Below are 24,520 nucleotides of genomic sequence, written 5' to 3'. Positions count from 1 at the left end.
TACGAATTTTTTCAACAAATACAATTGATTCGTGTAGAAAAAAAAACTATAATTGCTATGTGCAATTGAAAGTGAATACGTAGAATAAGTTAAGATACTAACTATATACAATATATTATATATATAATCATATAAATTTTATACAATAAATTAGGTTTGAAATTCAATCCAAAACTATAAACGATGAACATTTTTACAAAATATAAAATTTAAGATAATTAATTATAATATTTAAAAATTTAAATTATTTCTCAAAATATTCGTCATTTGAAAATTTGAGTTGTTGCTCAGCTAAATTCTCAGCATTAATTTCTCCGTCTGATGATTTCTCAATTCAAACACATCTTCTTCACCGCTTCTCTTCGAAAATTTCCCCATTTTCCATCAATTTTCCCTCTTCCACACCTCAAAGCTTACTCAGCATCACAAGTACTCGGAGGAAAAATGGAATCGGAAGCACCTGACCGGACTCTTCTTCTACTCGCCGGAAAATCAAATGAGGAGAACGATGTGGCAAAGGTATTAAAGGATAACAATACTCTTCAACTGCGTAAAAATGGTGAAGAAGTTGAGGTTATTCTGCCTTCCGAGGTCGAAACGACATTTGAAGATGACGCGTTTCAAATTGGAGAATACTTTAACTCCCTTTCGACTAAGCGTTTTGGGAGACTACTCATTTATTCTCCCAAATTGTCGTCAACTCATGATGTTATTTCACAGTAATTGTTCAATCCCTATATTCAGTTACCAATACCTTAATTTAGATTAGTATGCTTAAGTATGTGTATCTACTTTGTTGATATTGTGAGAAAAAAAAAACTTTAGTTAATTTGTTCGTTATAATTACTTGAATATTGCAGAAATAACTCTGACTTACCAGTTGGGACAGTGTGTGTTGCTGATGTGCAACTGAAAGGGAGAGGTATGAAGATTTATGTTTGTTTTAGATAATTGCATTGTTAATTCTTTAAAAGCCCAAGTCTTTTTAAGTTGTACACACTTCACATAATGATCTTCCCTCTCTAATCGGGGGCTCGGGAACTGTTAATTTTGTTCCAGTGAACTACACTTTACTTATATGGTACAATTCAATTAAGTGCTTATTAGCACATGCCGATCTGCTAAAATTTGTGCAACCAATTATGCTCTCTCTTACTAATTGTAATTCGTTTATTGTCTTTGAAATAAAGAAATAATAACTTCTGCAGCTATGCAAGAAGATTAAATTTTGAATGAAGAGGCTAGAGGTGGATTGTGACACCAAATGAGAGGTTTTGTTCCCTCCACCAACTATGAATTAGTAAAAATGGCTTTCAGATAGAAAAGCATAGATATGTGTTGACATTGTTTGCCTTGCACGTGACTTTTTCCGTTAACAATGAAGGGAAAGTCTCGTTCTCCATTATTGCTTTAACGTTATGGATTTATTGTTCAATACACAAAAATAATTTATAAAATGCATGACTTGTACACTAGGAATTAAAAACTGCAGTTATTGTATTTTGTGTATTGAAGAATTTTTGGTCTTATCATATTTGCCCAAATTTATTCATATCTTACTTTGATTTGATTATATATTTATTTTCCTTTGAAGGACGTTCGAGTAATTTGTGGCAATCACCAAAGGGTTGCCTTTTGTTTTCATTTTCAATACAAATGGAGGACGGTAGAGTGGTGCCGCATTTGCAGTATGTAGTCTGTCTTGCTATGACAGAGGCCATTAAGGCTATCTGTTTGGAAAAGGTAAGTACTTATATTACAATGTGTAATGGCTGGTGTCATATAATTGAAATTAGATTGATAAATGTTTAATCAATCTATGGGAAAAGTAAGAAGGAGATAAGTGTGACTATGTGTCCACATTGCTTAAACAATGAATTAAAGTTTTCTCACTATTTTTTGTAAGTTTTATATGCTCTATCTGATTTTGTCAATTGAAGCATTAGTTCTTACTCATGTACTTTATGGTTTTGTCATTGTGTTTGTATACTTGGAAATTGAAGCAGTTATCTGATGAATGGTCTGTGAATAATTGTATACAGTACTTGCCGACATTTATTGCTCAGTGCTTATTCGTCTGCTAAAGAGATTGTCCTATTTCCTAAAGAATGTTATTTTTGTTAGGAAGTATTCAGGAAAGAGATAACCGTTACAGGGAAAATTTGGATAATTAACAGGGTCCATTGAATTAGTCAGTGAATTGTAGGGTGCACTTATATCAAATTTCAGGTAGATTCAGATGATACAACTTTTTATTTGATGGAGCACTTATAGATTTTTGGTTACAAGATTCTCTGTCAATCTTTTCTACTGATTACTTTGTTTTCGTTTAGATTTGCCTAAATAATTAATAATTTCTATCTTCATGTGTTGGTGGTGTATCGATGAACATATAGTATTTCCTAAACCTTATCGCTATTTGGCAAAATAATACTCCTAATTGCTTTGATTATGCCATAATTACTGTAGGTAGTATGTATCTGAACAATTTCAAATGCTATCTGGATAGATATGGAAGAAAGAGGATTGATAGGACAGGATTTGTTGAAACTAGATGTGTGCTGCATAGAAGCTTTGTGTAACATGTAGATCATATACTTTATTTAGAATAACTGTTGGTATGTTGAACTTCTTTTCCTTCTTGTTCTTGGCTGCGTTATGTGTTACAGGGCATGCCACATCTCGATGTTCGAATAAAGTGGCCAAATGATCTCTATTTAGGTGGCCTTAAAGTGGGAGGCATCCTAAGCACATCGGTATATAGGTCAAAGAAGTTCTATGTTAGTGCTGGTAAACTGTCTCACTCATTAACTTGAAAAAAGGAAAAAAGGAAATACTGTCACTGATGTTCATTATATTTTCTCATCCTGTTTGAAATAAAGAACAGACTTTTTCCTTTAATTTATAGACTTTGCATGCTATTACCAGCTGACGGGGTTTCAGATGTTGCAAACTTAATAAATTTAGTTAGTCAACAAATTTTCTTACTCTTGCACTCTTGATTAACATAGCTAACTTTCATGCACCCTCTTCAATTCATTCTAAATTGACTGATGAACATCTGTATTTGTTTCTTTCTCCTCTCATTCTATATCGATTTGGAGAAATTACATTGGAGTGCTTTGATAAAAAATTCTTCGCAGGAGTTGGATTGAATGTGGGGAACGAGAAGCCTACTACATGCTTAAATGCTACTTTGAAGAGAGTGAATCCTCTCTCACGTGAGTTGAAAAGAGAAGATATCATTGCAGCCTTTTTCAATAAATTTGAGAACCTTTATGATGTTTTCTTAAAACAAGGTAACTTGCCTTTTAACTACTCAACCATCATGGATATACTGGCCGACTTTAAATTATTGAAATACAAACTCCATGGACTAGTCAGTAATATGGATGTTCTGGAATGCTCAGCATGCTAGTTCAAGTTGATCAATATGGTTATTCATAGATCAAAAGAACAACCATTCATTTTCTATCTGTTTCCTGGTTTTGTAGTTTACATGATAGCCTTTACTCTTGTTTTTAACTCATCAACATGGGAGAAACATAAAATATTGAAGCCTTGTGTAAGTTCAAAGTACTTCCGATTTAGCTTCATATTTTTGTGTTACTTCATCTTTGGTTTGGGTTTTAGATTTACCTACTTTAATTCTGCCTTTGTTGAGCCTAAGCTACGTTTGTCTAGGTGGTCCTGAGTTTCTACATACCAAAACACGATGTTGCACGTGGTTAGCTTTCAGAAATGAAGATAGTGTTAAATAGATTTAGCTCCTGGATAAATAAATTCAACAACTAATGACCACCAATGATAAATAGAAACGAAGCATGAGAGAGAGAGAAAAGAAATAGTGGGTTAGATTTTCCCAGCAAAAGTCTTGGGGCATGACAACAAAAAAGAGAACTTTCAATGCTGCTAAATAGTTACTCACCTAGCTCTCAACTTCTTAAACCCGAAAAGGGAGCCATGTTAAACATTGGAAAATCTTCAATATCTGTGAAATCCTTAAACCCCAGTGTTAAAAAACTCCAACTAGTAGGTCTTCAACTTGTCAGCTAACTCCTTTTTATCCATTCATTTAGAGATTTTAATCATATAATTTAGCAATGGATTTGAGTAATCTTAAAAATATATGAGCAAGGTTAAAGTGACAGAGATCTATTCATACGGAAGCTTATTGTGTCGCAAGACCTGTTCATATGAGCAAGGTTATAATATTAGAGTATCAATTTTTTGCTTTAGGTTTTGCTGTTGTGCTTTAGTGTCATTTTTCTATAAGATGTTGTTGTCTGCCCCACTACTGACATGAAATTAACTGGGGGCAAAGTAGAAGGGTAGGTCTATATTCTGAGTATCAAACCTATGGGCCAAGTGGTGTTAGCTTGCTAACTCATAGGAAATTTTTCAGATAAAATAATTAAAAAAATAAAACAAATATCATATTGTTGTTTGCATACCATGTAATTTGAGTGGTATCCATTAATTGTTTCTAGGAAGATAATGCTTTCTCCTCCCCTCACCTTACTTTTTCTTCTTGGTGGATGATGTCAAAAAAGTGAAATGAAAGTTCGCAAACTTCCAATATGAATGTGAGGTGTCCTTGTTTGTTGTTACTGTAAATGTACCGTTTATATATTTTTAGTGGCAAAACTAACTTGGTTCTTGGTGGAAGATTCAGAAATTCTAAGCATAGTTTTTTGTTGATGGTGATGAGATTGTAATTTACCAGTTGTACGTAAAACGTGTCCAAAAAATGGTTTATCAAATAATACCAGCCTTTCTTCCCATTGATAGTTCAATGCTAATATCAAAACTCATCATTTTGTTACCTCTCTCAAAAAAAGATATCGGAATGTATCATATGCTGGACTCTATTTCCACTTGCCTGTGCTTTTTCCTAAGCTGGCCTGTTTCGGTGTCTTAGTTTTCCATTAAGATGATATTTCAGTGTCAATAAATGAATTGGAGGCTCAGTAATGAGAATAATGATTTTTCTATAAGGAGAATAATGATATTTCAGTGTCAGCAAATGAGTTGGAGGTTCAGTAATGAGAATAGTCTTTTTATATTTTGCATTGGGGTTGTTAATGTTGAGCTTGCCATCCTGGTTATTAGGTGCTTATGCAGCTTTGAGATTCACAGAAATTTTGTAGTGTTGGTGGTATTCTGGGACATTGTGTATTAGATTCTTGTGCAAATGTTTGAATTCATAAAGTTCAGTTTTATGGTTTATTATCAACTTCATTTTGCTGTTTGTGATTATCTTAGAACCGTTCTGCCTGGAAATCATGGAGTGATTTCTTGGTGAAGAGCTTCTGCATATCGTGGTATGGTAATGAAAAGAGTGATACATTTTGCTGTTTGCATGCAGGATTTCAAGCTCTTGAAGAGTTGTACTATCAGACTTGGTTACACAGGTAGAAACTGTTATATGTTACTCTAGATTCTAATATCTGTTATGCTGCTACTCTTCCACTTTGAAGCTTTTTACCAAGCAGAGAACTTTATGCTATAGAAATCCTGTAAAGTTGATCCTTTATTCACTTCTAATCACACGTGTGCTTCTTTTTATGCTTGAATGTGCTTTTGATGGGAGAAAGTAGGTAAAACTCAAATTCTTTTACCATGTCATATGGTAGGACAAGACTGCTCCTAGATGAGTAAAGAAAAACTGTGTGATATAACACTTGTGGATCGCTGGATTGTGTCATTTTCCTGAGTCCTGTTCACAAAAGGGACTTTAAACAAAATTAAAATGGACCTAGGCCTTGGTAGTTCACTTGTATCATTCAAACACAGTAATGATGCACAAAGATTTCAACGTACTTGTACTGGACTGATGTCCACCCCTAGGTCTCATGGTTCTTTGGTGGCTGGAAGGTTGTATGGTAGAATTACGTTTGATGGATAGCCATGACAAAGCTGAAGATGCATGGGACTACTTGTTTCAAGAAATGCCACCTTCCTTGTCCATCAGATGACAGAAAATTAGCACAGCTTCATCCTGCATAAAATGGACAAAAGCGTGTGGACTGTGAGGTGAATGGTAGTGCAATCTCCCTCCAAAAACTGTGACGTGAAGAGAAAAAATTGTTCTGTACTTCTGTGGAGCTAAAGTTGTAGCCGCATCAAAAGGAGAAGGTAGATCCTCGTATTGTAAGAGTGAATTAACATGAAATTTAGCAGAAGGACGGAGGACAATACTTGGGGACCCTCCAGATGTTTTTGTTTTATTTACAAATTCCCAGAATTGGTCATATGTTATTCTTTTCCCTCCTCGACTGGCCTTCGGCTCTCTTCTTTTTCTCTCTTTTCTCTCTTCTGGACTTCTGGTGAAAATGTTATCATTTTTTTTCTAGTAAAACAAGTTCAGATATCCAAAGAAATACGTAAAGAGGAAGTTGGATGGAGCTCGAATCCTTTACTGTATACTAACGCATACCCAGAAATTAAGAAGGTGCAAAGCTAACCTCTGAGCTGGAGGGAGTTGATTACCTGCTACACTTGACATCACATAATCAATGTATGGTCCATGTTGTTTATTCCCTATTTTTTAATTTTGCTAACCGTAGAGGACTAGAGTCCGGGTCAGCTTGTGTCGACTAATTCCATAGGTACCTGCTACCTTTCACCATTATAGGTATCATATAACTATGTGTCTCTGTCCACCAAGGCTTGGACAGATGGGAAGAAATTACCAACTCTTTTTGCCTTTGCTGAGATTTGAATCTGATATGTCGTGGTTGTCCATGATGTTAATTCCTAATTCAGATGTTGTCCGTGATGTTAATTCCTAATTCAGATGTAGAAATATTTTACATGTGTTATCATAAAACCAACTAATGATGAAACATGTAAACTCTTCTGGTTGTCGCATGGTTCATTTTAATTATTTACCTTTTTGTTCTTCCTTTAGACTGCTTACCTATTGTTAAATCTGGTCGACCATTATACAGGTTAAGTCGGTGTGAAGTACTGCATTTTCTTATTGAGTGCTGAATTCAAGTCTAACAAGATGTTTTCTCTTCAGTTATTAACTGTGATTCTTCTGCCCTCTCATGTAAATGCAGTGGACAGAGGGTTATTGTGCAGGAGAGAAGCGATGATCAGGACCAATTCGTTGAAAATGTAGTCACCATTCAGGTTGGTTTGAGTTGACTATTTCGGTTACTAGTCCTGAGAAACAAAGTATTATTCTTATTGAATTTTCAGTATCACTGCTCGTCACTCTTTATTTTTGGTTATAATATGGTGTCTTTTTGAACTCCGAGATCAATTTCTTGTTAGGCTGCTTCTTGACTGCGATGTATTATTTAAACTCCAACAGGTATATCTTATAATATACATTGCAGGATAAAATGTTAAGATTCATGGAAAGAGGAGTGCACCAGATTAGTACTGTGAACTCATCAATTTGTAAGAGTGTTGCAAAAAGATGCGATGGTGGTTTAGACGGTGCTTTTGGATGTTTTTGAGTTTAGGACTTAGGTCGATGGGTTCCATTCAATCTTTCTCTTAGGATTATCTGAATAGGAGACTGAAAGCCTTAATGGCCACTTAAGCACTTAAAACTGTTAAAGGATTTATAACAACCATTCACACTATGAGTTCCTTAAAATTTTTCCAAAGACTTGAATTAGAAATGAATAAACACATCAATATTCTTCCATTACGAGCCATGCAAATCAGTTGAAAAAAAAATAAGAGTACAATGGAAGAGAAAGATGATATAGCTGATATCAGTTAGTTGGGATTTGGGAAAGGATTAATTCAGCATCTGCTTAAAAATATATGCCTTGGTTATATTTCACTTCTTCAAAAAGTTTAGTAATGAGCATAACGGCCCTACTGCTACGATGGAGAGAAGAATCAATACAATTACTTTAGGTAGTGTGTCTTCTAGGAGCTTCTTAATCTTGTAATATATTTTTCTTGCAATTGAAAATAGAGAACTTTTAGTCTTTTTTATTTCTATTTAATTGTTTATATTGCAGAAGCCGCAACGCTTGTCTGAGATGAGTTTCACATGGAACCTATGTTGCTCGGACTCTTCAAAAATGTCGATGGGTGTGTGTCGGAAACTCCAAAAACGGTGTATTTTTTAAGGACCCGAGCAACTTAGCATGTAACGACATGGTCAATGAGGATTCATAGCCAATCCCGACTTGCTTGCTATAGAGGCCTAGTTGTTGTTAGGGGTGACTTTTCTCCTAATACACATTAGGGAATAATGTGCTCTTAAGAAAATATGGAGTTATAGTGTGATGTACCAGTTACCAAATATCTTCCTTTTTTCCCTTTAACCTCTCAATTTGATTTTGTCAATACATGAGTTAAACTGGGTTCAACGAGTTAGAGTGAAGTATAGGAAACTGAAGTGATATCTAGGGTGTGTTTAATGAAGGATCTCTGAACAGATAAAAGAGAGGTCATGAATAGCTACCACTTCTTATTCTTGTGAAGAGGGTAAGGAACCTGTAGAAGATCTGTGTTACTACTGAATCCTTGATTGTTGATTCTTCCCTTCCATGATGTGACATGTGCCACCCTTTAGTTTATGCTTGTGATATTTGATGATTGTTTTTCTTTTTATAATCACTCAGCTGAACCCCTCATCAATCCCCATGAAGTGAATACGCTCTGAAGTTTATTTCAATTCCTGTTTTTTTAGTACCATATAATTTTCATACTTGTCTTAGTTGTCCTTGCTCTTGTAAACTGTTTTATCCCTGTAATTAGCTACATAAACAAATGATTGTACTTTCAGGGTTTGACATCCTCAGGGTATTTATTAGGAATCACAGATGATGGTCAAATGTGTGAGTTACACCCAGATGGCAACAGGTTTGTCTCGAGGCTAAACATCTTTAGCATAACCTGTCATATCTTTTCAATTCTTTTGCCAATAGTATCTCCCCAATATTTGGTAAAAGAAGTATGTTGATTTGAACCATTTTTAATGCGTCTTTGACGAATACTTAATAAGTGAATACCAATCTGATTTGCTTGTGATCTTGAATCTTGATAACCAAACACTGAATGTTTATGTAATCTTGTTTATTGTTTAGAAACTACTGTTTTGTCTTCTTTTCTTACTTCTAAGCACTAGTTACAATAATCAACATAGAAGATAGCAAGAAACAAAGGCTGGAAGAGATGTAGAACAGTAGAGATGGTGGAAAGAGTGGGATGCAAAAGAATATGATTTACATGCTCTGTAGCCTCTTCACTACAAAGCTTATATCCTCTCTGCTGTAAATTGTGTCGAGTCATACATGCATTGTGTGAGGTATTCCATTCAAAGCGTGCTACTTTGCTAGGTGCTCTGGTTTGTTAAATCTGTCTCCGAGGCCTTCTATGATCATCTGCAGTAGGCTTCCCTTTGTAAAGATTGATAGCAATGAGCTTCTAGAGAATTTACCATCCCTCAGGCCAGTCAAACCAGAGAAAGTTATTTTGAATTTCAGCAAGCCTCACTGTAGTTAAAGTTCTAAATATTGATTCTCTCCCAATCTTTACAAATCCTGAACTGCTCATTCCAGTTATCTTCAAGGAAAATATCTGCCTGAGTACTTCATCAACTGTCAACAGATTTAGATCTGATGTAAATTTGTCATATTAACTTCTTGTGTAATCGTGTCCACTTCAGTTTTATGAAGTTCGAAATTTCCAAAAAAAAAGTTAATTCTCTACTTTTGGACTCATTTCTAAGTTTTAGCTCTCACCTTGTCGCCCATGCCAAAATCAAGGTAAGATCTTTAAGTTGGGATGGGGATAGTGTTACAACATACAAATGACAAAAAGTGGACCCTTTATTGAAACCGAAATCAATGAAGTCTTAGAAATTAGAGTTTACAGTGGTATCCCGGGAAATAAAATTGAAAACTACTTATTTCCTTCTGATTGGATGAGAGACAATCTTTACAATGATACAGTTCACCCATTTGGCTTAAAAGTGCTGTGTTAACACTAGTGCTTTTTAGTTATAAATACATGAGGTGAATACCTAATTACTTTTTTATATCATCTACCTGCTAGCTATAGAGTCGCTGAATAGGCCTAAGGCTGGTCTGTTTCTTCTCATACCATGCCTGTTGAAAGTTCCTTGCCTTTTCCCTGGAATCGGGTATGATTCATTTACCTCGACTAGGATCAACGCCCTCTATAATCCAAGAAAAAGCTAAAAGTACAGAAGTCATCATGGCAGAGCTAGTTTCACAACTGTGATTCACACCCACAGGTCAAAGAATAACTGTAATAGTTGCTGATATATTAGGTTGTATTTGTCGATAAGGGTAAAAATTTGGAGTTGCAAAAAGGATTTCCTATTTCTCTAGCGCACTTGCCATAGAGAAAAACAGTATAGAAGGCAAAAAGACAGATAACCAATGAACTATCTAATCTACTTAGCGAAAGATGAATGCGTATACATTTCAAAAAGGTGCTATTTTCCTTGTGTGCTTTATTTTAGGAAATTTACGTAAAGAAAAACAAAGATGAGCTGTTGTTTCGTTACTTACTGGGGTTTTGATCGTTTCTGATTCGAATAACTACTATCAATGGGGTGCTGTTTTTCGTTCTATCTTATTGTCTGGGTTATGTTTGCTTGGCTCATTAGTAGTTTGACAATTTGTTTTCATTCCATGGATGCAGTTTTGACTTCTTCAAAGGACTTATCAAAAGAAAAATGAGCTGAAAAGAGATTCATGTTAGGTGACTTCTTATCAAATGAGTTTATCCTCTTTTCTGTTTACTTTTACTTCACGTATTCTCTTTTTATTTGCTGATTCTGTTGCACATAAAGTCATTTCTCTAAATTGTATTTTATTTTATTTTAAAATAGGAACTAAGATTGCAGTATATTGATTTTCTTTACTGAAGAAAACGTCATTATTTCAACCAAACATTAAGAAAAAGATTTACGTTTTGTCTTCACTTTTTACAATTTTTCAAGTCTTAAAAGGTCAAATTATCTGATGTTTCTTTTTTACAAAAAAAAAAAAAACATTAATTAGTAAGGGGGGTTTTGACTATTTTTTCTTTATTTGTGTCTTGAGAAAGAATCTTTATTAATTGAACATTTACTTTGTTTTATGTATTATCATTTCTATTATTACTATGGCAAAAACTAGCGTATATTTTTTTTTCTTTTATATATTTAATAGCTCAAATGATTTGTTTCATCCTAAATATTTGACATTGTATTGTCAAATACTTTATGTTATTGTTACAAGTAAAAAGATCATTTATGATAGTGTATTTTAATGTTTTAGTAATCAATAATAATTTTGAATTCAGCTTTATCTCGTCCATTATTCTAAAAAGATTGAGATTTATAACTTCTAAGTTTAAGTACACATGCTTATTAAATTTATCTTAATATTTGAAACTTTGTAATTAAAAGCTATGACGCTATTAATTTTTTATTTATTTGTGATAGGTAAGAAATCCTAATCTAATACTTCAAAATCGAATAACTTTACTGTTCAAATCTTTCCATATTTGAACTATACTTAAAAGTCCTAAATTTATGACCATAAAATCAAAATCTTATATAAATCTTGCATAAACTCATGTTAAACAAAATGAATAAATTAAAGAATTAAAAATATTAAAGAAAGAGGTTCATATTTTTTTAAATTAAAACTTTTTAACTATATAAGTTGTTTATGTTAGATAGGTATATTTGAATGCCAATTCATATTTCTAAATAATTTTATTAATTAACGTGATATAGGTACAAAACACATACATTTGTTTGGTAATCAAATTTCGTTAATTAATCATCGACGTAAAGCTTTACAGCACCATAGTAAATAGTAATATTAGCTCATATACATACATTAAAAATGCTACAACAAAATAACACATTCAAACACAAATTAGAAAGAAATATTTTTTTTATACATATGCACGATATGCTCCATTAAAACATATTTTATACATATGCACGATATACTCCATTAAAACATGCTTACACATATTTATATGTACCACAACATACATTAAACCCTTTGACATAAGCTTTCAAATGCTTTTCTATCCAATCAAAGATTTTTAAACATTATCATACGCGGAGCTAGGTGGAAATTCATAGATTCAGTCAAATTTAGTAATTTTTATGGAGACTCTGTATTTGTACTTGAAAATTAAGAAGTTAACTTTGTGAACTTCTAACAAAATTGATTGACGGATCAATGATACAAAAGGGAAATAAAATTTAGAATCTCTAAATTCATAATAATGATTTCTCTTTGAGCACTATATATGTTTTCCAAAGGGTGAATAGGTATTAGGAGATATCCAAACGATCATATATTTTTGTAAGTTTCGTATCTTATAATTCAATGTTCTTATTTTGTTATCGTTTGGTAAAGTATATTAATTATGTGTATATTAACTATACATAAACTATTTTTATGCATTGTTTGGTTTGAATTTATGCATTAAAATAATATACTTTAAAAATATTTACATAGATACTCTATACAATTATAATGGGAAAGATGTAAAAGAAAAGATTTTGAGGGCAATTAAGTCTTTAACCATACTAATACATGCATTAAAATCACTGCATTACGAATACGTAAAAATTCATGGTATTACACAATTAGTAATACATGCTTTGATACATGATAGAGTATTTAATGCAAGCATTAGTTATACATAAGTTAAAAATGAATATTAAACAAGGTACTAGTAGTACACAAAGATAATACATTTTTTTTAATAAGAGATTAATTTAGAAACCCCCTCTAAGTTTCGAGTCTATAACAATCACCTCCTTATGATTTAAAATATTGCATATACCTCTCTTATTTTAATTTTTGTACAGCCATTTTAAATCTATTTATAATTTAACTAACTATAAACTAATAATGATTTGACAAGTTTACTGTTTTTATATTAATTTTGTGTGAGGATTGATTCAAAATTTATTTATGGATTTTGAGAGTATTGATTACTTATCAGTAAGATATTGATGACGAAATGTAGAAGAAAAAGAAGTTTTTTTTAAAAAAAAAAAAATTCTTCGATTCAATTATTGTTAGCCTTAATAGACGACACTTTATAGGTTTTTATAGCCCCACATACCTATTATTTAAGTCATTCCAAGTATTTGACTAACTTAAAAACGTGTTTTAAAAATATATGACTTATACTAATAATTTAAATCATAATTTTAAAAACGTGTTTTAAAAATATATGACTTATACGTAATAAAATATTAATAATTGACAATTATATTTTTTTATTATTTTAATTTTTGGCTATATTTTTTGTTCGATTCTAAAATAAAGTATCACCTTTTCGTAGTTAAAAATATTTAAATCATAATTTTAAAATTTATTTGGTAAAATATTACCACATAAATTAAAATAACAAAATAATAATTTAAGCATGATGTAACCTATTGAGTCATTTCCAAAAAGGAGGTCGAAAAAGGCAAACCTAAAGTAGCAAATCCGTTACGTATCAGGTTTCTTTGGACTTATAATAATAATAATAATAATAATAATAATAATAATAATAGTAAAAGAAATTATTATAAGAGAAAAAATATTTATTGGTGAATATTGTTTAGTGATGTTTTAACTTTTAAACGGTTAAATTAATGGTATATGCGGAATAAATTGTTAAAAATTGAATCGCAATTGATAGCGTGAATTAAATAAATTATTAATTTCTAGATAATAAGGTATTAATTTAATTATTTGAATTTTTTTTTATTTATCAATTTCTTTTTTTAATGGACGAATATATTATATTTATGTCATAAAGTATATAAAATCTTCGACTTTAAATTTAATCTATCTCATTTGCAGTTTTGCACCATATTTCAAAGTGATTTATACTTATTTATTCTTTAAATCAAATCTTAATGGTTATATCAACAATCGATAACTTATAAATTTGATATCTTAATAATTTTTAATAAATCTATGAACTGATAATCAATAAGTTAAACTTATAAATTAGGGAAGAAGTCATTTTCTATTGGCCACGTGTCATGTTCTTGCATCACCCACCATTCACTCAACCGCCGGCGTGATTTACAACTCACATTTGCCTTCAAATTCCACATCCCATTATATTTTTCTAACTTAGTAAAAATAAAAAATAAAATTATAAACTCGTTAAGTCAAATTATTTTATATAAATTAACATAAAAAATATTCGTGAGAAAATATATTTATAAAAAAATAATAATTGATTTATATAATACATCATATAGCAGTTTTTATAGAAAAGTTTCAAATAAAAAGGATCTTAAAAAGAAACATTTAAATTATTGAATTATACGCTTTTTAATATGACAGACAAATAAAAAATTTAGTAGTTATTCTTTTGATTAATTTTAAATATTAAATTAAGAATTGCTTAGAGAAAATAATTAAAAGAAATTTTCTCCATTTCTAATATAACTTGGATCGTAAAATATTATTAGTTCGTAGAGATTTTTTTTTATCTAATTGATAAATTAATAAAATTAACTTATAGAGTGTTTTGAGATACAATCTTATGATGCTTGGATCATAAAAGTTTTTAAAATATATTGTCAGAACAGGTTATATCGTAGGATATTAGAAGGTTATAAAGTGGGACATGAAACCGATCAAAAAAATTAATGTTTTGAATGTTATGAGTTTAACAATCCTAGCTTAGGTGACAGAAAACAAAAGACAACACGATATTATTTTCGACATTGAAAAATATATTTAAAGGTGAAATCTTTGAGAATATGAATGAACATACCAACTTGTGAAAAAAATTATTTATAAATTTGATATTATGATTAATGATCTCGATTAGCGAAATAATATAAATGTGATTATTAATTATCCAAGTGAAAATGATCTCGTGGCTTAGAGCTAGAAGAAATTGTAGATACACAAAAAACAACGATGACAATGAAATTATAGATAATACAATACCTTTAGAATACCAAAACTTATAAATGCAATAAGAAAAAGTTAAAGTAGAACTTCGACTAGATTTAAAGTTTAACAGAAAAATAAAACACAATAAAATCCCTTTCACTAAATTGTGTTAGATATATTTATAATTTTAAAAATTATTAATTTATAATATTAATGAGATCATATGTATATATGGATCTTGTGTAAATATATCATCTTAATATCCTTTTGAAATAAGTAATTTTTTTCATTGACTTAAATGGAGAGGAGAAAAAATATTTTTGATTATTAATTTACTGAATATTTATTTAATGAGGTTTTATTGTATTGTTTCATATAGAGAGATTATTATATATAAAAAGATTTTTTTTTTTAAAAAAGAAGAAGAAGTTGTATATGATAAAAAGTAATTTTGAAAAACTAGTATGATATGCTATGCATCCATTTTGCTGTGTTCCAACAATTAACAACAATTGCCAATCTTCACCGTTACCGATGGCTCCGCCGCCGGCGCCGGAATTTACTAGATCGGCTGACTCACTCAACCGCTCTGCTAGCGGGAGTTACAATCATAATTGGACTGTAAGTAACTCCAATCATCACCGTCATCGCAGTTTGACCGAGTCATCCTCGTCAACGCCGGCGATTTTCACTTCTTTATCACGGCCAACTTCTATGAGGGAGGTGATTCAGTTGACGTGTGCTGCATCCGCTGGCGATCAAGTCAAGATCAACGACATCGTTGGGAATGGTATATCCGGAATTTTACACAAGTGGGTTAACTATGGAAAGGGATGGAGACCTAGGTGGTTCGTCTTGCAGGATGGAGTTTTATCCTATTATAAGATCCATGGACCGGATAGGATTGTTGTCAATTCGGAGACTGAGAAAGGATCTAAAGTTATTGGTGAAGTCTCACTTAGGAGAATCTCCAGGAACAAGACGAATGCAACTTCTCAAGCTCGCCGCAAGCCTGTTGGTGAAGTTCATCTCAAGGTTATTCTTTACTGTTTGCCGTATTGAATTCTTCATTTGTTGAATTCAATTTCCAAGTGCTTACTAGATTTAAAGTTAGGTAGTTACCGGCAAAATCTATGTTTTTTGTTGAAAGCTATATTTGCTCGATCAATTACAAAAGCAGTGATGATATTGGATTATGAAGTTGCAAGGTTCATTTGCTTTTCATATGTTTTAGTTTAAGAAATAGGAGCTTCAGTAGTCCTACTTACATTAGATATGGACACCGAATTTGCTCGGAGGGGAGGACAAAATAAGGATTTGGTATAGTAATACAATGTTTTTTTATTTCTCTTTAGAATGAAGGGTAAAAATCTAGATTGTTAATAGTAGCATGGCTTATTAAAACAAAAAAGAGAGGAATTTTCCTTAAGTCTGCCCCTTATACCTCCTGTATGTGCTGTTCATTTTTCAGTCTTGTGGTGATATTGTTTTGTTTGGTTCTTCGCTGAATTGTTCTGGATGTGGTCATTCTCTGGTCGTTACTTTATTGTTGCTGTAATGTAGCTTTTTAACAATTGAGTAGTCTTTGCTAGGTCTCATCCATCCGTGAGAGTAGATCAGATGACAGGAGGTTTTCGATTTTCACTGGAACAAAGAGGCTGCACCTGAGGGCTGAGACAAGAGAGGACAGAATAGCATGGATGGAAGCATTGCAGGCTGTGAAAGATATGTTCCCCAGAATGTCCAACAGTGAATTAATGGCTCCCGTGGACGATGTAGCTGTCTCAACAGATAAGTTGAGGCAACAACTGATGAAGGAGGGTGTGAGTGAGTCTGCTATTCAGGAGAGTGAGCTGATAATGAGGAATGAGTTTGCATCTTTGCAGAATCAACTGATGCTACTCAAGCAAAAGCATCGGATGCTTATGGACACCTTGAGACAGTTAGAGGTACCTAACATGACTTGTAGAAAGCATCATTTTCTTCTTCAGTTGCTTATGTCATTCAAAATATGAAACCACTCGGAATCTTCTCAATGAACTCCGTTTAGGAGTACTGTGGATGTACTTATTTTGTTCATTATGTTTCGGGTCTTGGATTTTGGATGCATCAATCATGATTTTTCATTTGATCAATTAAAAGTGGCACATAGTTGATTGAATCTCAACTCCAGATCACTCCTGCAAACAAAGTGCTTACTTCATATTTTTTGCTGGACTAATATGACTATTGTAATTAGCTGATCAGCTGTTGGATTTTGTTAGTTCCCCTTTCTTAGATTGACACTGAAAAGGGATTCATTTGTTCTGTTGTTAATGCCTTTTCCTTGTAGTAGTGTATCTACTTGATGCTCTTTTTGAGAATGAAACATCTTACTTTATCAGTCAAAAAGTGGCACATATGTTTGTTCACTTGCACTTAGTGGCACATATGTTTGTGGTTACGATCCCGCCGTTATTTTTCACGATTTTGCTGGGTGCATTAAATTCTTCTCAACCAATACTGAAGATGATAGATTTTTCTGCAAAAAAATGAAATAAAAGGAACAAATACTGTTTTATGTACATTGGAACACTAAAATGACGTCAACAAGTCTGAGAACCACCAACCCAGCACTGGTAAGTCAGTAACCACTTCACGTTATAATTTTGTTTTTTAAAAATAAGACAGATAAAGGAAGAATACCAAAACATTATTTGCCAAAAAAAAAAAGAGGCTCCATGTCCTTTTGATTTTGTGTGACCAGATCTGATTTGTTATCTTCCTTTCTTTGCCCTTTGTGATAAAGTACTTGATTTTTGTTTTGCAGACAGAAAAGGTCGATTTAGAGAATACTGTGGTTGATGAGAGTCAAAGGCAGTGTAAAGAGGTCGGACCATCTGCTCAATTAAGGCAAGATAAATACAGTGGTATGACTCTAATTTTTTTTCTTTGTTTTACTTTGTTACAGAGTGTTCAAAAGTATTGCCATTGATATAACTAAATATATCTATGGAAATAACTTTTGCCGTAGGTATAACTAACTCGTTTCTTGTGAGGGTTATCACATTATTTTGCTGTCGTTTGTTTCTTTTTCCTTGAATGCTATGTAATGCTTCCTCTATTATATGTTATATTTTCTTTACTTCTGTATGTTCCTTGATATGCGTTTACTTAGCTAGGGGTCTTTCAGGAACAACCTCTCTACTTCCAAGAGGTAGGTGTAAGGTCTAGTAGACTCTAAATCCCCCTCCCCCGCCAATCCACCCTACATGTGGGATTACACTGGGTAGGTTGTTGTTGGTGGTGGTATAACTCAAGATTATCATATATTTGTTGTCTTAAGATTTCTTTGTTTTCAATATTCTGAAAGTGCTACTCTGTTTGTTCCCATTTATATGACACACTGTCCTTTTAGTCTATTCTGTAAAACAACTTCCTATATTTGAAACTTCCTATTTTATGCTTAATGTCATGATCTTATAGGCCATAGCCATAGAAATGGCATGACATGTTAAGATCACACATTTTATGGTACTTTAGGTATTTGTCAAAAGTCTTTTCTTTCTTGAACTTAATGCATGGTCAAACACTTCCATACAAAATGAATGGAGGGAGTAATAACAATTTTGATGGGTTCCATATCCTATGTGTTTTGGTCTTGTTTCTTTGATCTGTTAGAATTGAACTTCTGCCTTAAAGAGGATCATTTTGGTGTATTCGGCATGGATACATTTTGTGTTCGCCATTGTAATCATTACCCTTAAATCCTCTTGGATGTTTGTTTCAGAAGCAAGTGCAAGTGAATCGGAGGATGACAATGAAAGAGTTGATGCTGCTGAGGAAGATACTGATGATGAAGAGAACACTTTCTTTGACACTAAAGATTTTCTTTCATCAAGCTCTTTTAAAAGCAGTGGTTCTGATTTTCGAACATCATCTTTCTCCTCGGATGATGATGATTTGTATGCATATGCATCTGATGAAAGTGTCGATCCTATTATTAGATCTGCTGGAACCAAGTTTCCTTATGTTAAGCGTCGTAAGAAATTGCCTAATCCCATTGAGAAAGAGAAAGGAGTCAGTTTATGGTCGATGATCAAAGACAATATTGGGAAGGATCTCACAAAAGTGTGCCTCCCTGTCTACTTCAATGAACCCCTTTCTTCTTTGCAAAAATCATTTGAAGACTTGGAGTACTCATACCTTCTTGATCGGGCTTCTGAATGGGGAAGAAGGGTAAGCTGACAAGTTCCCTTCACCTTTTGGATAGATTGTAAGAATTATCTACAGTAATTTGCCCAACAATAAAGCTAGTGCTCTTCACCATGTTACGTATATTTGGGGCATTTTTGTGATGTGCAGGATAATCAAGCTAGGTTCCTTAGTCACCTCTGACGCTTCATCATAAATTGGCTGAACTAAACCAAATGGCACAGATATCATATAATATTATCTATATTGGTTTGTTAAATGATTGAAATTATTCAAGTTTTGGTCATGATCTCTTCTGCTAATATTAGAAAACTGCATGCAAAATCTCTGTGCCGTCTTTACTGGGTTCTATGGCTTTGCTTCAAAGTTTGAAGACACTTAAAATTTTACTTTTCAACACCCTGCAATGAAAAAAAGGATGAAATAATCATGGGTGGGTGTGTAGGGGATGTTCCCTTGGCCCTCTGCATCTTGGGGTATTTGAAGCCATGCCTTTTTGTGAAGCTTCATATGTTCTTGTTTTTCACTTGACTGTCTACAGTTCCATTGCGTGTGCTCAGGTCACATCCTTTTGGTATTATTATCGTACTAAGCTCTGCAATTACAGTGTAATGGTAGAATTTCTCTAGTTCAAGCCTATTTATCCACTGGGTACCACCTACCTATCTAATTTATATTCTGTTAGACGTTTGTCATCTGTTTTGATTTTCGATTCAAAGTGGTTCATACTAATCTACTTTTCTTCACCCCACCCCCCCACCCCCAACCAAATCACTGGATCTTCTCTTTCTCTATCTGTTTGAATGCATTGACCCTTTTCCTTTTAAGTATTTTCAAAACAGAAACGTAATAGAAGATTCGTGTGAACTAATCCAGCCTTGTTTGGATCGAGGTATAGTTGATTGATTGATATGTTTTTTTATCTGCAAAGACCATGTTTGTTCATGTACATGAAACAATTAGTATGCACGGCTCCCTAAGCTTATGAATAATCTATTCGAACCTTCAGATATCTTTTTCCATGGACATAATTGACTCTGAAACGAGTATGGGGATGACTGCAATATCTTTGAAAAGCTTAGTTGGTGGTGATTTGTCACATCTGGCACTAGGATTTTCACGATATGCCATTTCCTCCTTTTCTTTTACGGGGCCTCTGTTGCCTCTTTTTTTTTTCATTGGATGAACTGACTGACCTTTTTGTTTCTACAAATGCAAGCATGATCATTGCATGGTCTCCGGCTTGACAAATTGGTATTTTCTTAAATTCCCTGTACTCATAAGTGAGTTTACAGACTTGTGCCTTCAGTTCTGGTCTATCAGTAGATGTCTTTGCAGCAATTGCAGTTTGCTCTTTGGATGGTGTGTTCACACAGCTACCATGCTATCTGAACCATATTGATGCTTATAATTAAGTGACTGAGTTTCAGTTGTTTTTATCTGGCTTGAGTTTCAGTTGTTTTTATCTGGCTACACTAATGATCGTCACTTTTCTCTTCACCTTTCTACTTAGTTGGCAGAATAGAACTTTTTACCAGTTTTCAAGGTGTCATTGTCCTCATCCTTGTGTCTGCAATATGATCTTGTGTTTTCAACGTTCATCCTAATTGGTGGTTGTCAAAAATAAAGGAAAAGATACTTCATCATTATTCTTTTCTTTAACAAAATTTCAAGTGCTTTTCAGACGTAATTCCCTTTGTCCGCATTAGCATTTTATGCTAGCCATTTTTTTCTATCCATGAAGTTCTGATTTCAATTCTATCTTACTGATAGGGTGACAACCTTATGAGGATTCTCAATGTAGCAGCGTTTGCCGTATCTGCATATGCTTCTACTGAAGGAAGGATTTGCAAACCATTCAATCCGTTGTTAGGGGAGACTTATGAGGCTGAGTATCCAGATAAAGGCCTTCGGTTTTTCTCAGAAAAGGTGTCATTACTTTTTGTCTCTTCGGAGTAGTCTTCACTCTTCTGTAGTTTCTGAGGAATATGGCAGGGATATACAGATGAATGATCATTACGAGCTTCCAACTTGTCATGGAACTGTTGTTCTACAGAATCACTGTGTCTCTATTACGCCTTTTATTTTTCCAGTCTTTCTCATGCTTGTGATTTCTTGATGCCATTGTGTAACTGGAAGTTCTCTGTGGTAAGTGGTCACTAAGAAGTATCTTTTGTCAGTCTTGAGTTGAGAGTTCATGAGAGAAAGATATGGGAGAATAGGGGAGTCAAAGCGGGCGTTCCCAGTGACTCCATTTTTGGGTGACAATTAATCTCAAGCAAGAGTCTGTAGCTTAAAATGTTTTCAAGGCTGCTTGCAAGCATGTCGCTGATGTCTGATGTATCTATCTCCTTGTTTAGGTAAGTCATCATCCCATGATAATAGCATGCCATTGTGAGGGTACAGGATGGAAATTCTGGGGAGATAGCAATTTGAAAAGCAAATTTTGGGGTCGCTCAATCCAGTTGGATCCTGTTGGTATATTGACTCTTGAATTTGATGATGGGGAAATCTATCAGTGGAGCAAGGTATATTTGTGTAAGGACACTTGAATATTTATCCTTCTTTTGATCATTTCTTATGAGTTAATATTTTTCTTTTTCGTGTGAATTTTCTTATACAAGGTAACTACATCGATATACAATCTGATTTTGGGGAAACTATATTGCGATCACTATGGTACAATGCGCATACAAGGAAATCGTAATTACTCTTGTAAGCTGAAATTCAAGGAGCAATCAATAATAGACCGGAATCCACATCAGGTCTCTCTCTATTCTCAATATCCTTCATGAAAATGCAAGAAACCCCGATCTTTGAATGCTTCCACTTGTTGAAGTCTGCATTAGACTAATATGAGAACGGAACGGTTATTGCAGTATACATGCTGTTCGTATAGAGTGAACAATTCTATTTAGCTTGAGGTTATTGTGAACTGGGTATGCCACAGGAAAGCTGAGATGACAAGCATATTTTGTCTAGGTGCAATTCATGTGTCTTTGGAGTCAAATCTGATAATAGAAAGTGGTTTCATTCAGATTTCGTGCTTGTTGGTGCAAAATATTCCTTGTTAAATTCCCTTAGGGTACTAAACCCTGTGGTTGTTGAATTGTTAACATTTTGTAGAAGGATGTGCTAGCACAAAAATGGTATGATGTATATGCTGATTTCATAAATTAAGCCTGTAGGGGAAAGCTGAAACTATTTCAATGTTCACAATGCACAAATTATTTTTTCAAAGCTAGAGTTGGAAATAACCAATATGTTGTTTACCAACAGAGGGGAGGAGAGAAAAAAGAACTTATGTGATATGATCTTTTTGTGGCTTTGCATTGTTATTTAAAGGAACTGTAGGGAAAGTACTTGGATCCCAGTTGCATCTCCACCTTGTATTCGATGTCTTCGTCAATTCCGTGATAGTGCAATTTTTATGTGATTGGAATTCAGGATGTTTTCCTCTTCTTTTGGAGAAATCATTTATTGTAAAAATCTGGGGTAGTGTCTTGCTTCAGACTGAGCATGTTGCTTCCTGAATTTCCTTTTTGCAGGTTCAGGGAATAGTTCAAGACAGGAGTGGGAAGACAGTAGCTACATTATTTGGGAAGTGGGATGAGAGTATGCATTATGTGAATGGGGATTTCTCCTTAGGAAAAGGATTTGATTCTCTCTCTGAGGCTCATTTGCTATGGAAGCGGAGCAAACCTCCCAAAGATCCTACTAGATATAATCTGACACGGTTCGCAATTACAATGAATGAGCTCATACCTGGACTGAAGGTATGTGTTGATTTATTATGTTCGAATGAAAAGCAGTAGTTATATGAAGTATCTGCAAATATCATTTGCTCTTACCCTCAGTAGAAAACTTTATATCGATTCTTCACACATTCACTGTAGTCCTGGATGACCTTGGTTTTAATATCACTTCATTTATAGGACAAGCTGCCACCAACAGATTCTAGACTTAGACCTGATCAGAGGTGCTTGGAGAATGGTGAGTATGACAGGGCTAATTCAGAAAAGCTGCGTCTTGAGGAACGGCAACGACAGGTAAAATCTTTACAGCCCTTTTATTTATTCTGGTTAAAAGTCGAGGTCATGAGCCGACTAGGAAATGAGAGGAGATTCGTCTGTCCTTGTTTGTTGATTTACTTTTGAGAAGAGAACCATATTGCAGTTTGTTTCCTGCCCTAGCCGCATTGTTGCTTCAGATTTTCACACAAAATTCTCTTAAATAATCCGTGTAGAACTCCAAGCAACTCAGGCACTTTAAATGAAGTAGACATTAAAGGAGGAGATGATTTGCATTCTATATCTCAAACCTCCTCTTTACTCTGCGAAAACAGTTGGTACCTATTCAACGGGTGCATGTCGGATCCTCCAAAAATAGTGTTTTTTTGAAGTATCTGAGCAACATTATTGGAGAGTCCAATCAACGTAGCTAAAAAGCATTAGATTTCCTAGTTGAGTAGGTGGAAGTTATTGATTGGTTATTTGCATACAGGCTCGGAAAATGCAAGAACGGGGTTGGAAGCCTCAGTGGTTTGCAAAAGAGAAAGGGGGTGATAGTTACAACTACATTGGTGGTTATTGGGAAGCAAGGGAGAAGGGCAAGTGGGAGGCCTGTCCTGATATTTTTGGTCATATCCCTTGTGATCAGATGTAAAGAAAGAGTGAGTGAAACTCTAAATCAATTTCCGGCTTATTACTTCCATTTCTTTACAAATATTTTACACAATCATTATACAGTACACTAGTGGAGAGGGTGCAAATTGTTTATGACATATGTAAAGTAGTACTTTGAATACCTTAAAAGTAATAAAGGTTTCATTCTTTTTCGTCCATTGTCCTTTCTGCATAGAGAAACTGACTCGAGATTCCTCATTGCTTTCACCATATAGACAGACATCGACATTGGATGCGAGTTTTATAGTAGGTGTGCCTGAAAGTCTGTTTGTTTGATTATTCAGGTATAAATGAAAAAAAAGGGAACTAGATTTAGTCAAAATCTTAATACCTAAGGTGAATATTGAGTTTCCTAAACTATGCTAATCCTGTGTTCTGTAGATTTGTAATCTTCTATAGTTACACATTAAAACATCATAAATATATGTGGGAGATTTTAGATGAACACCCTGACAACCCTAGATCTGCCTTATAAAAAATATTGAAATATTTTCATGATGTTTGACGAGTAGTCGGAAAATCACATTACAGCCGATCATTTAATATGAAAATAAGGTCGTTTATAGCAGTCATATTAAACATTACATTAAAGTAGGATCACGAAGGTATATAATCAAAATTTTCAAAAGAAAAAATATAGAACTTATGTGTATATTCACATCATATGTGGAGTTTTCTTAATTTAAAACAACAAATTCCGACTATCTTTTCGAAATAACCAACCTCCTCTATCGACTATCTTTTCGAAATAATCAACCTACG

General features: G+C 33.5%; 2 protein-coding genes across 4 annotated transcripts; both read left to right on the top strand.

Moving 5' to 3' along the window:
* Positions 1-98: 98 nt before the first annotated feature.
* On the top strand, positions 99-10,932 carry LOC101252547 (biotin--protein ligase 2-like). The gene is made up of 9 exons (XM_004250291.4): positions 99-719; positions 861-922; positions 1,595-1,743; positions 2,670-2,790; positions 3,144-3,299; positions 5,369-5,414; positions 7,068-7,140; positions 8,765-8,841; positions 10,651-10,932. The coding sequence occupies exons 1-9, from the start codon at positions 322-324 to the stop codon at positions 10,691-10,693; spliced, it is 1,125 nt and encodes a 374-aa protein (XP_004250339.1). The 5' UTR covers positions 99-321; the 3' UTR covers positions 10,694-10,932.
* A 4,200-nt stretch (positions 10,933-15,132) lies between these two features.
* Positions 15,133-23,910, top strand: LOC101252246 (oxysterol-binding protein-related protein 1C-like). 3 transcript variants are annotated; one of them, XM_004250290.5, is made up of 10 exons: positions 15,133-15,914; positions 16,472-16,828; positions 17,689-17,788; positions 18,649-19,097; positions 20,847-21,002; positions 21,434-21,601; positions 21,698-21,838; positions 22,622-22,849; positions 23,009-23,122; positions 23,577-23,910. In XM_004250290.5, the coding sequence occupies exons 1-10, from the start codon at positions 15,354-15,356 to the stop codon at positions 23,736-23,738; spliced, it is 2,436 nt and encodes an 811-aa protein (XP_004250338.1). In that variant the 5' UTR covers positions 15,133-15,353; the 3' UTR covers positions 23,739-23,910. The 3 variants fall into 3 exon arrangements, with proteins under 3 accessions (XP_004250338.1, XP_010312786.1, XP_019066612.1); XM_010314484.4 differs by having other exon boundaries at positions 23,320-23,910; XM_019211067.3 differs by having other exon boundaries at positions 15,138-15,914; positions 18,652-19,097.
* The last annotated feature ends 610 nt before the right edge of the window (positions 23,911-24,520 follow it).

Source organism: Solanum lycopersicum, chromosome 11, assembly GCF_036512215.1.
Source record: "Solanum lycopersicum chromosome 11, SLM_r2.1".
NCBI lineage: Eukaryota > Viridiplantae > Streptophyta > Magnoliopsida > Solanales > Solanaceae > Solanum > Solanum lycopersicum.
Note: the sequence above shows the minus strand (reverse complement) of the source record. Positions and strands in the feature narration are given on the sequence as shown.

What these genes read in the sequence shown, in the direction of transcription:
- LOC101252547 (XM_004250291.4), top strand. Translation starts at nt 322, where the DNA reads ATGATTTCTCAATTCAAACACATCTTCTTCACCGCTTCTCTTCGAAAA. An exon ending in ACTCATGATGTTATTTCACA is followed by an intron (nt 720 to 860) that starts GTAATTGTTCAA and finishes TGAATATTGCAG; the next exon opens with AAATAACTCTGACTTACCAG. An exon ending in TGATGTTTTCTTAAAACAAG is followed by an intron (nt 3,300 to 5,368) that starts GTAACTTGCCTT and finishes GTTTGCATGCAG; the next exon opens with GATTTCAAGCTCTTGAAGAG.
- LOC101252246 (XM_004250290.5), top strand. Translation starts at nt 15,354, where the DNA reads ATGCATCCATTTTGCTGTGTTCCAACAATTAACAACAATTGCCAATCT. An exon ending in CTTCTGAATGGGGAAGAAGG is followed by an intron (nt 19,098 to 20,846) that starts GTAAGCTGACAA and finishes TCTTACTGATAG; the next exon opens with GGTGACAACCTTATGAGGAT. An exon ending in TTGAGGAACGGCAACGACAG is followed by an intron (nt 23,123 to 23,576) that starts GTAAAATCTTTA and finishes ATTTGCATACAG; the next exon opens with GCTCGGAAAATGCAAGAACG.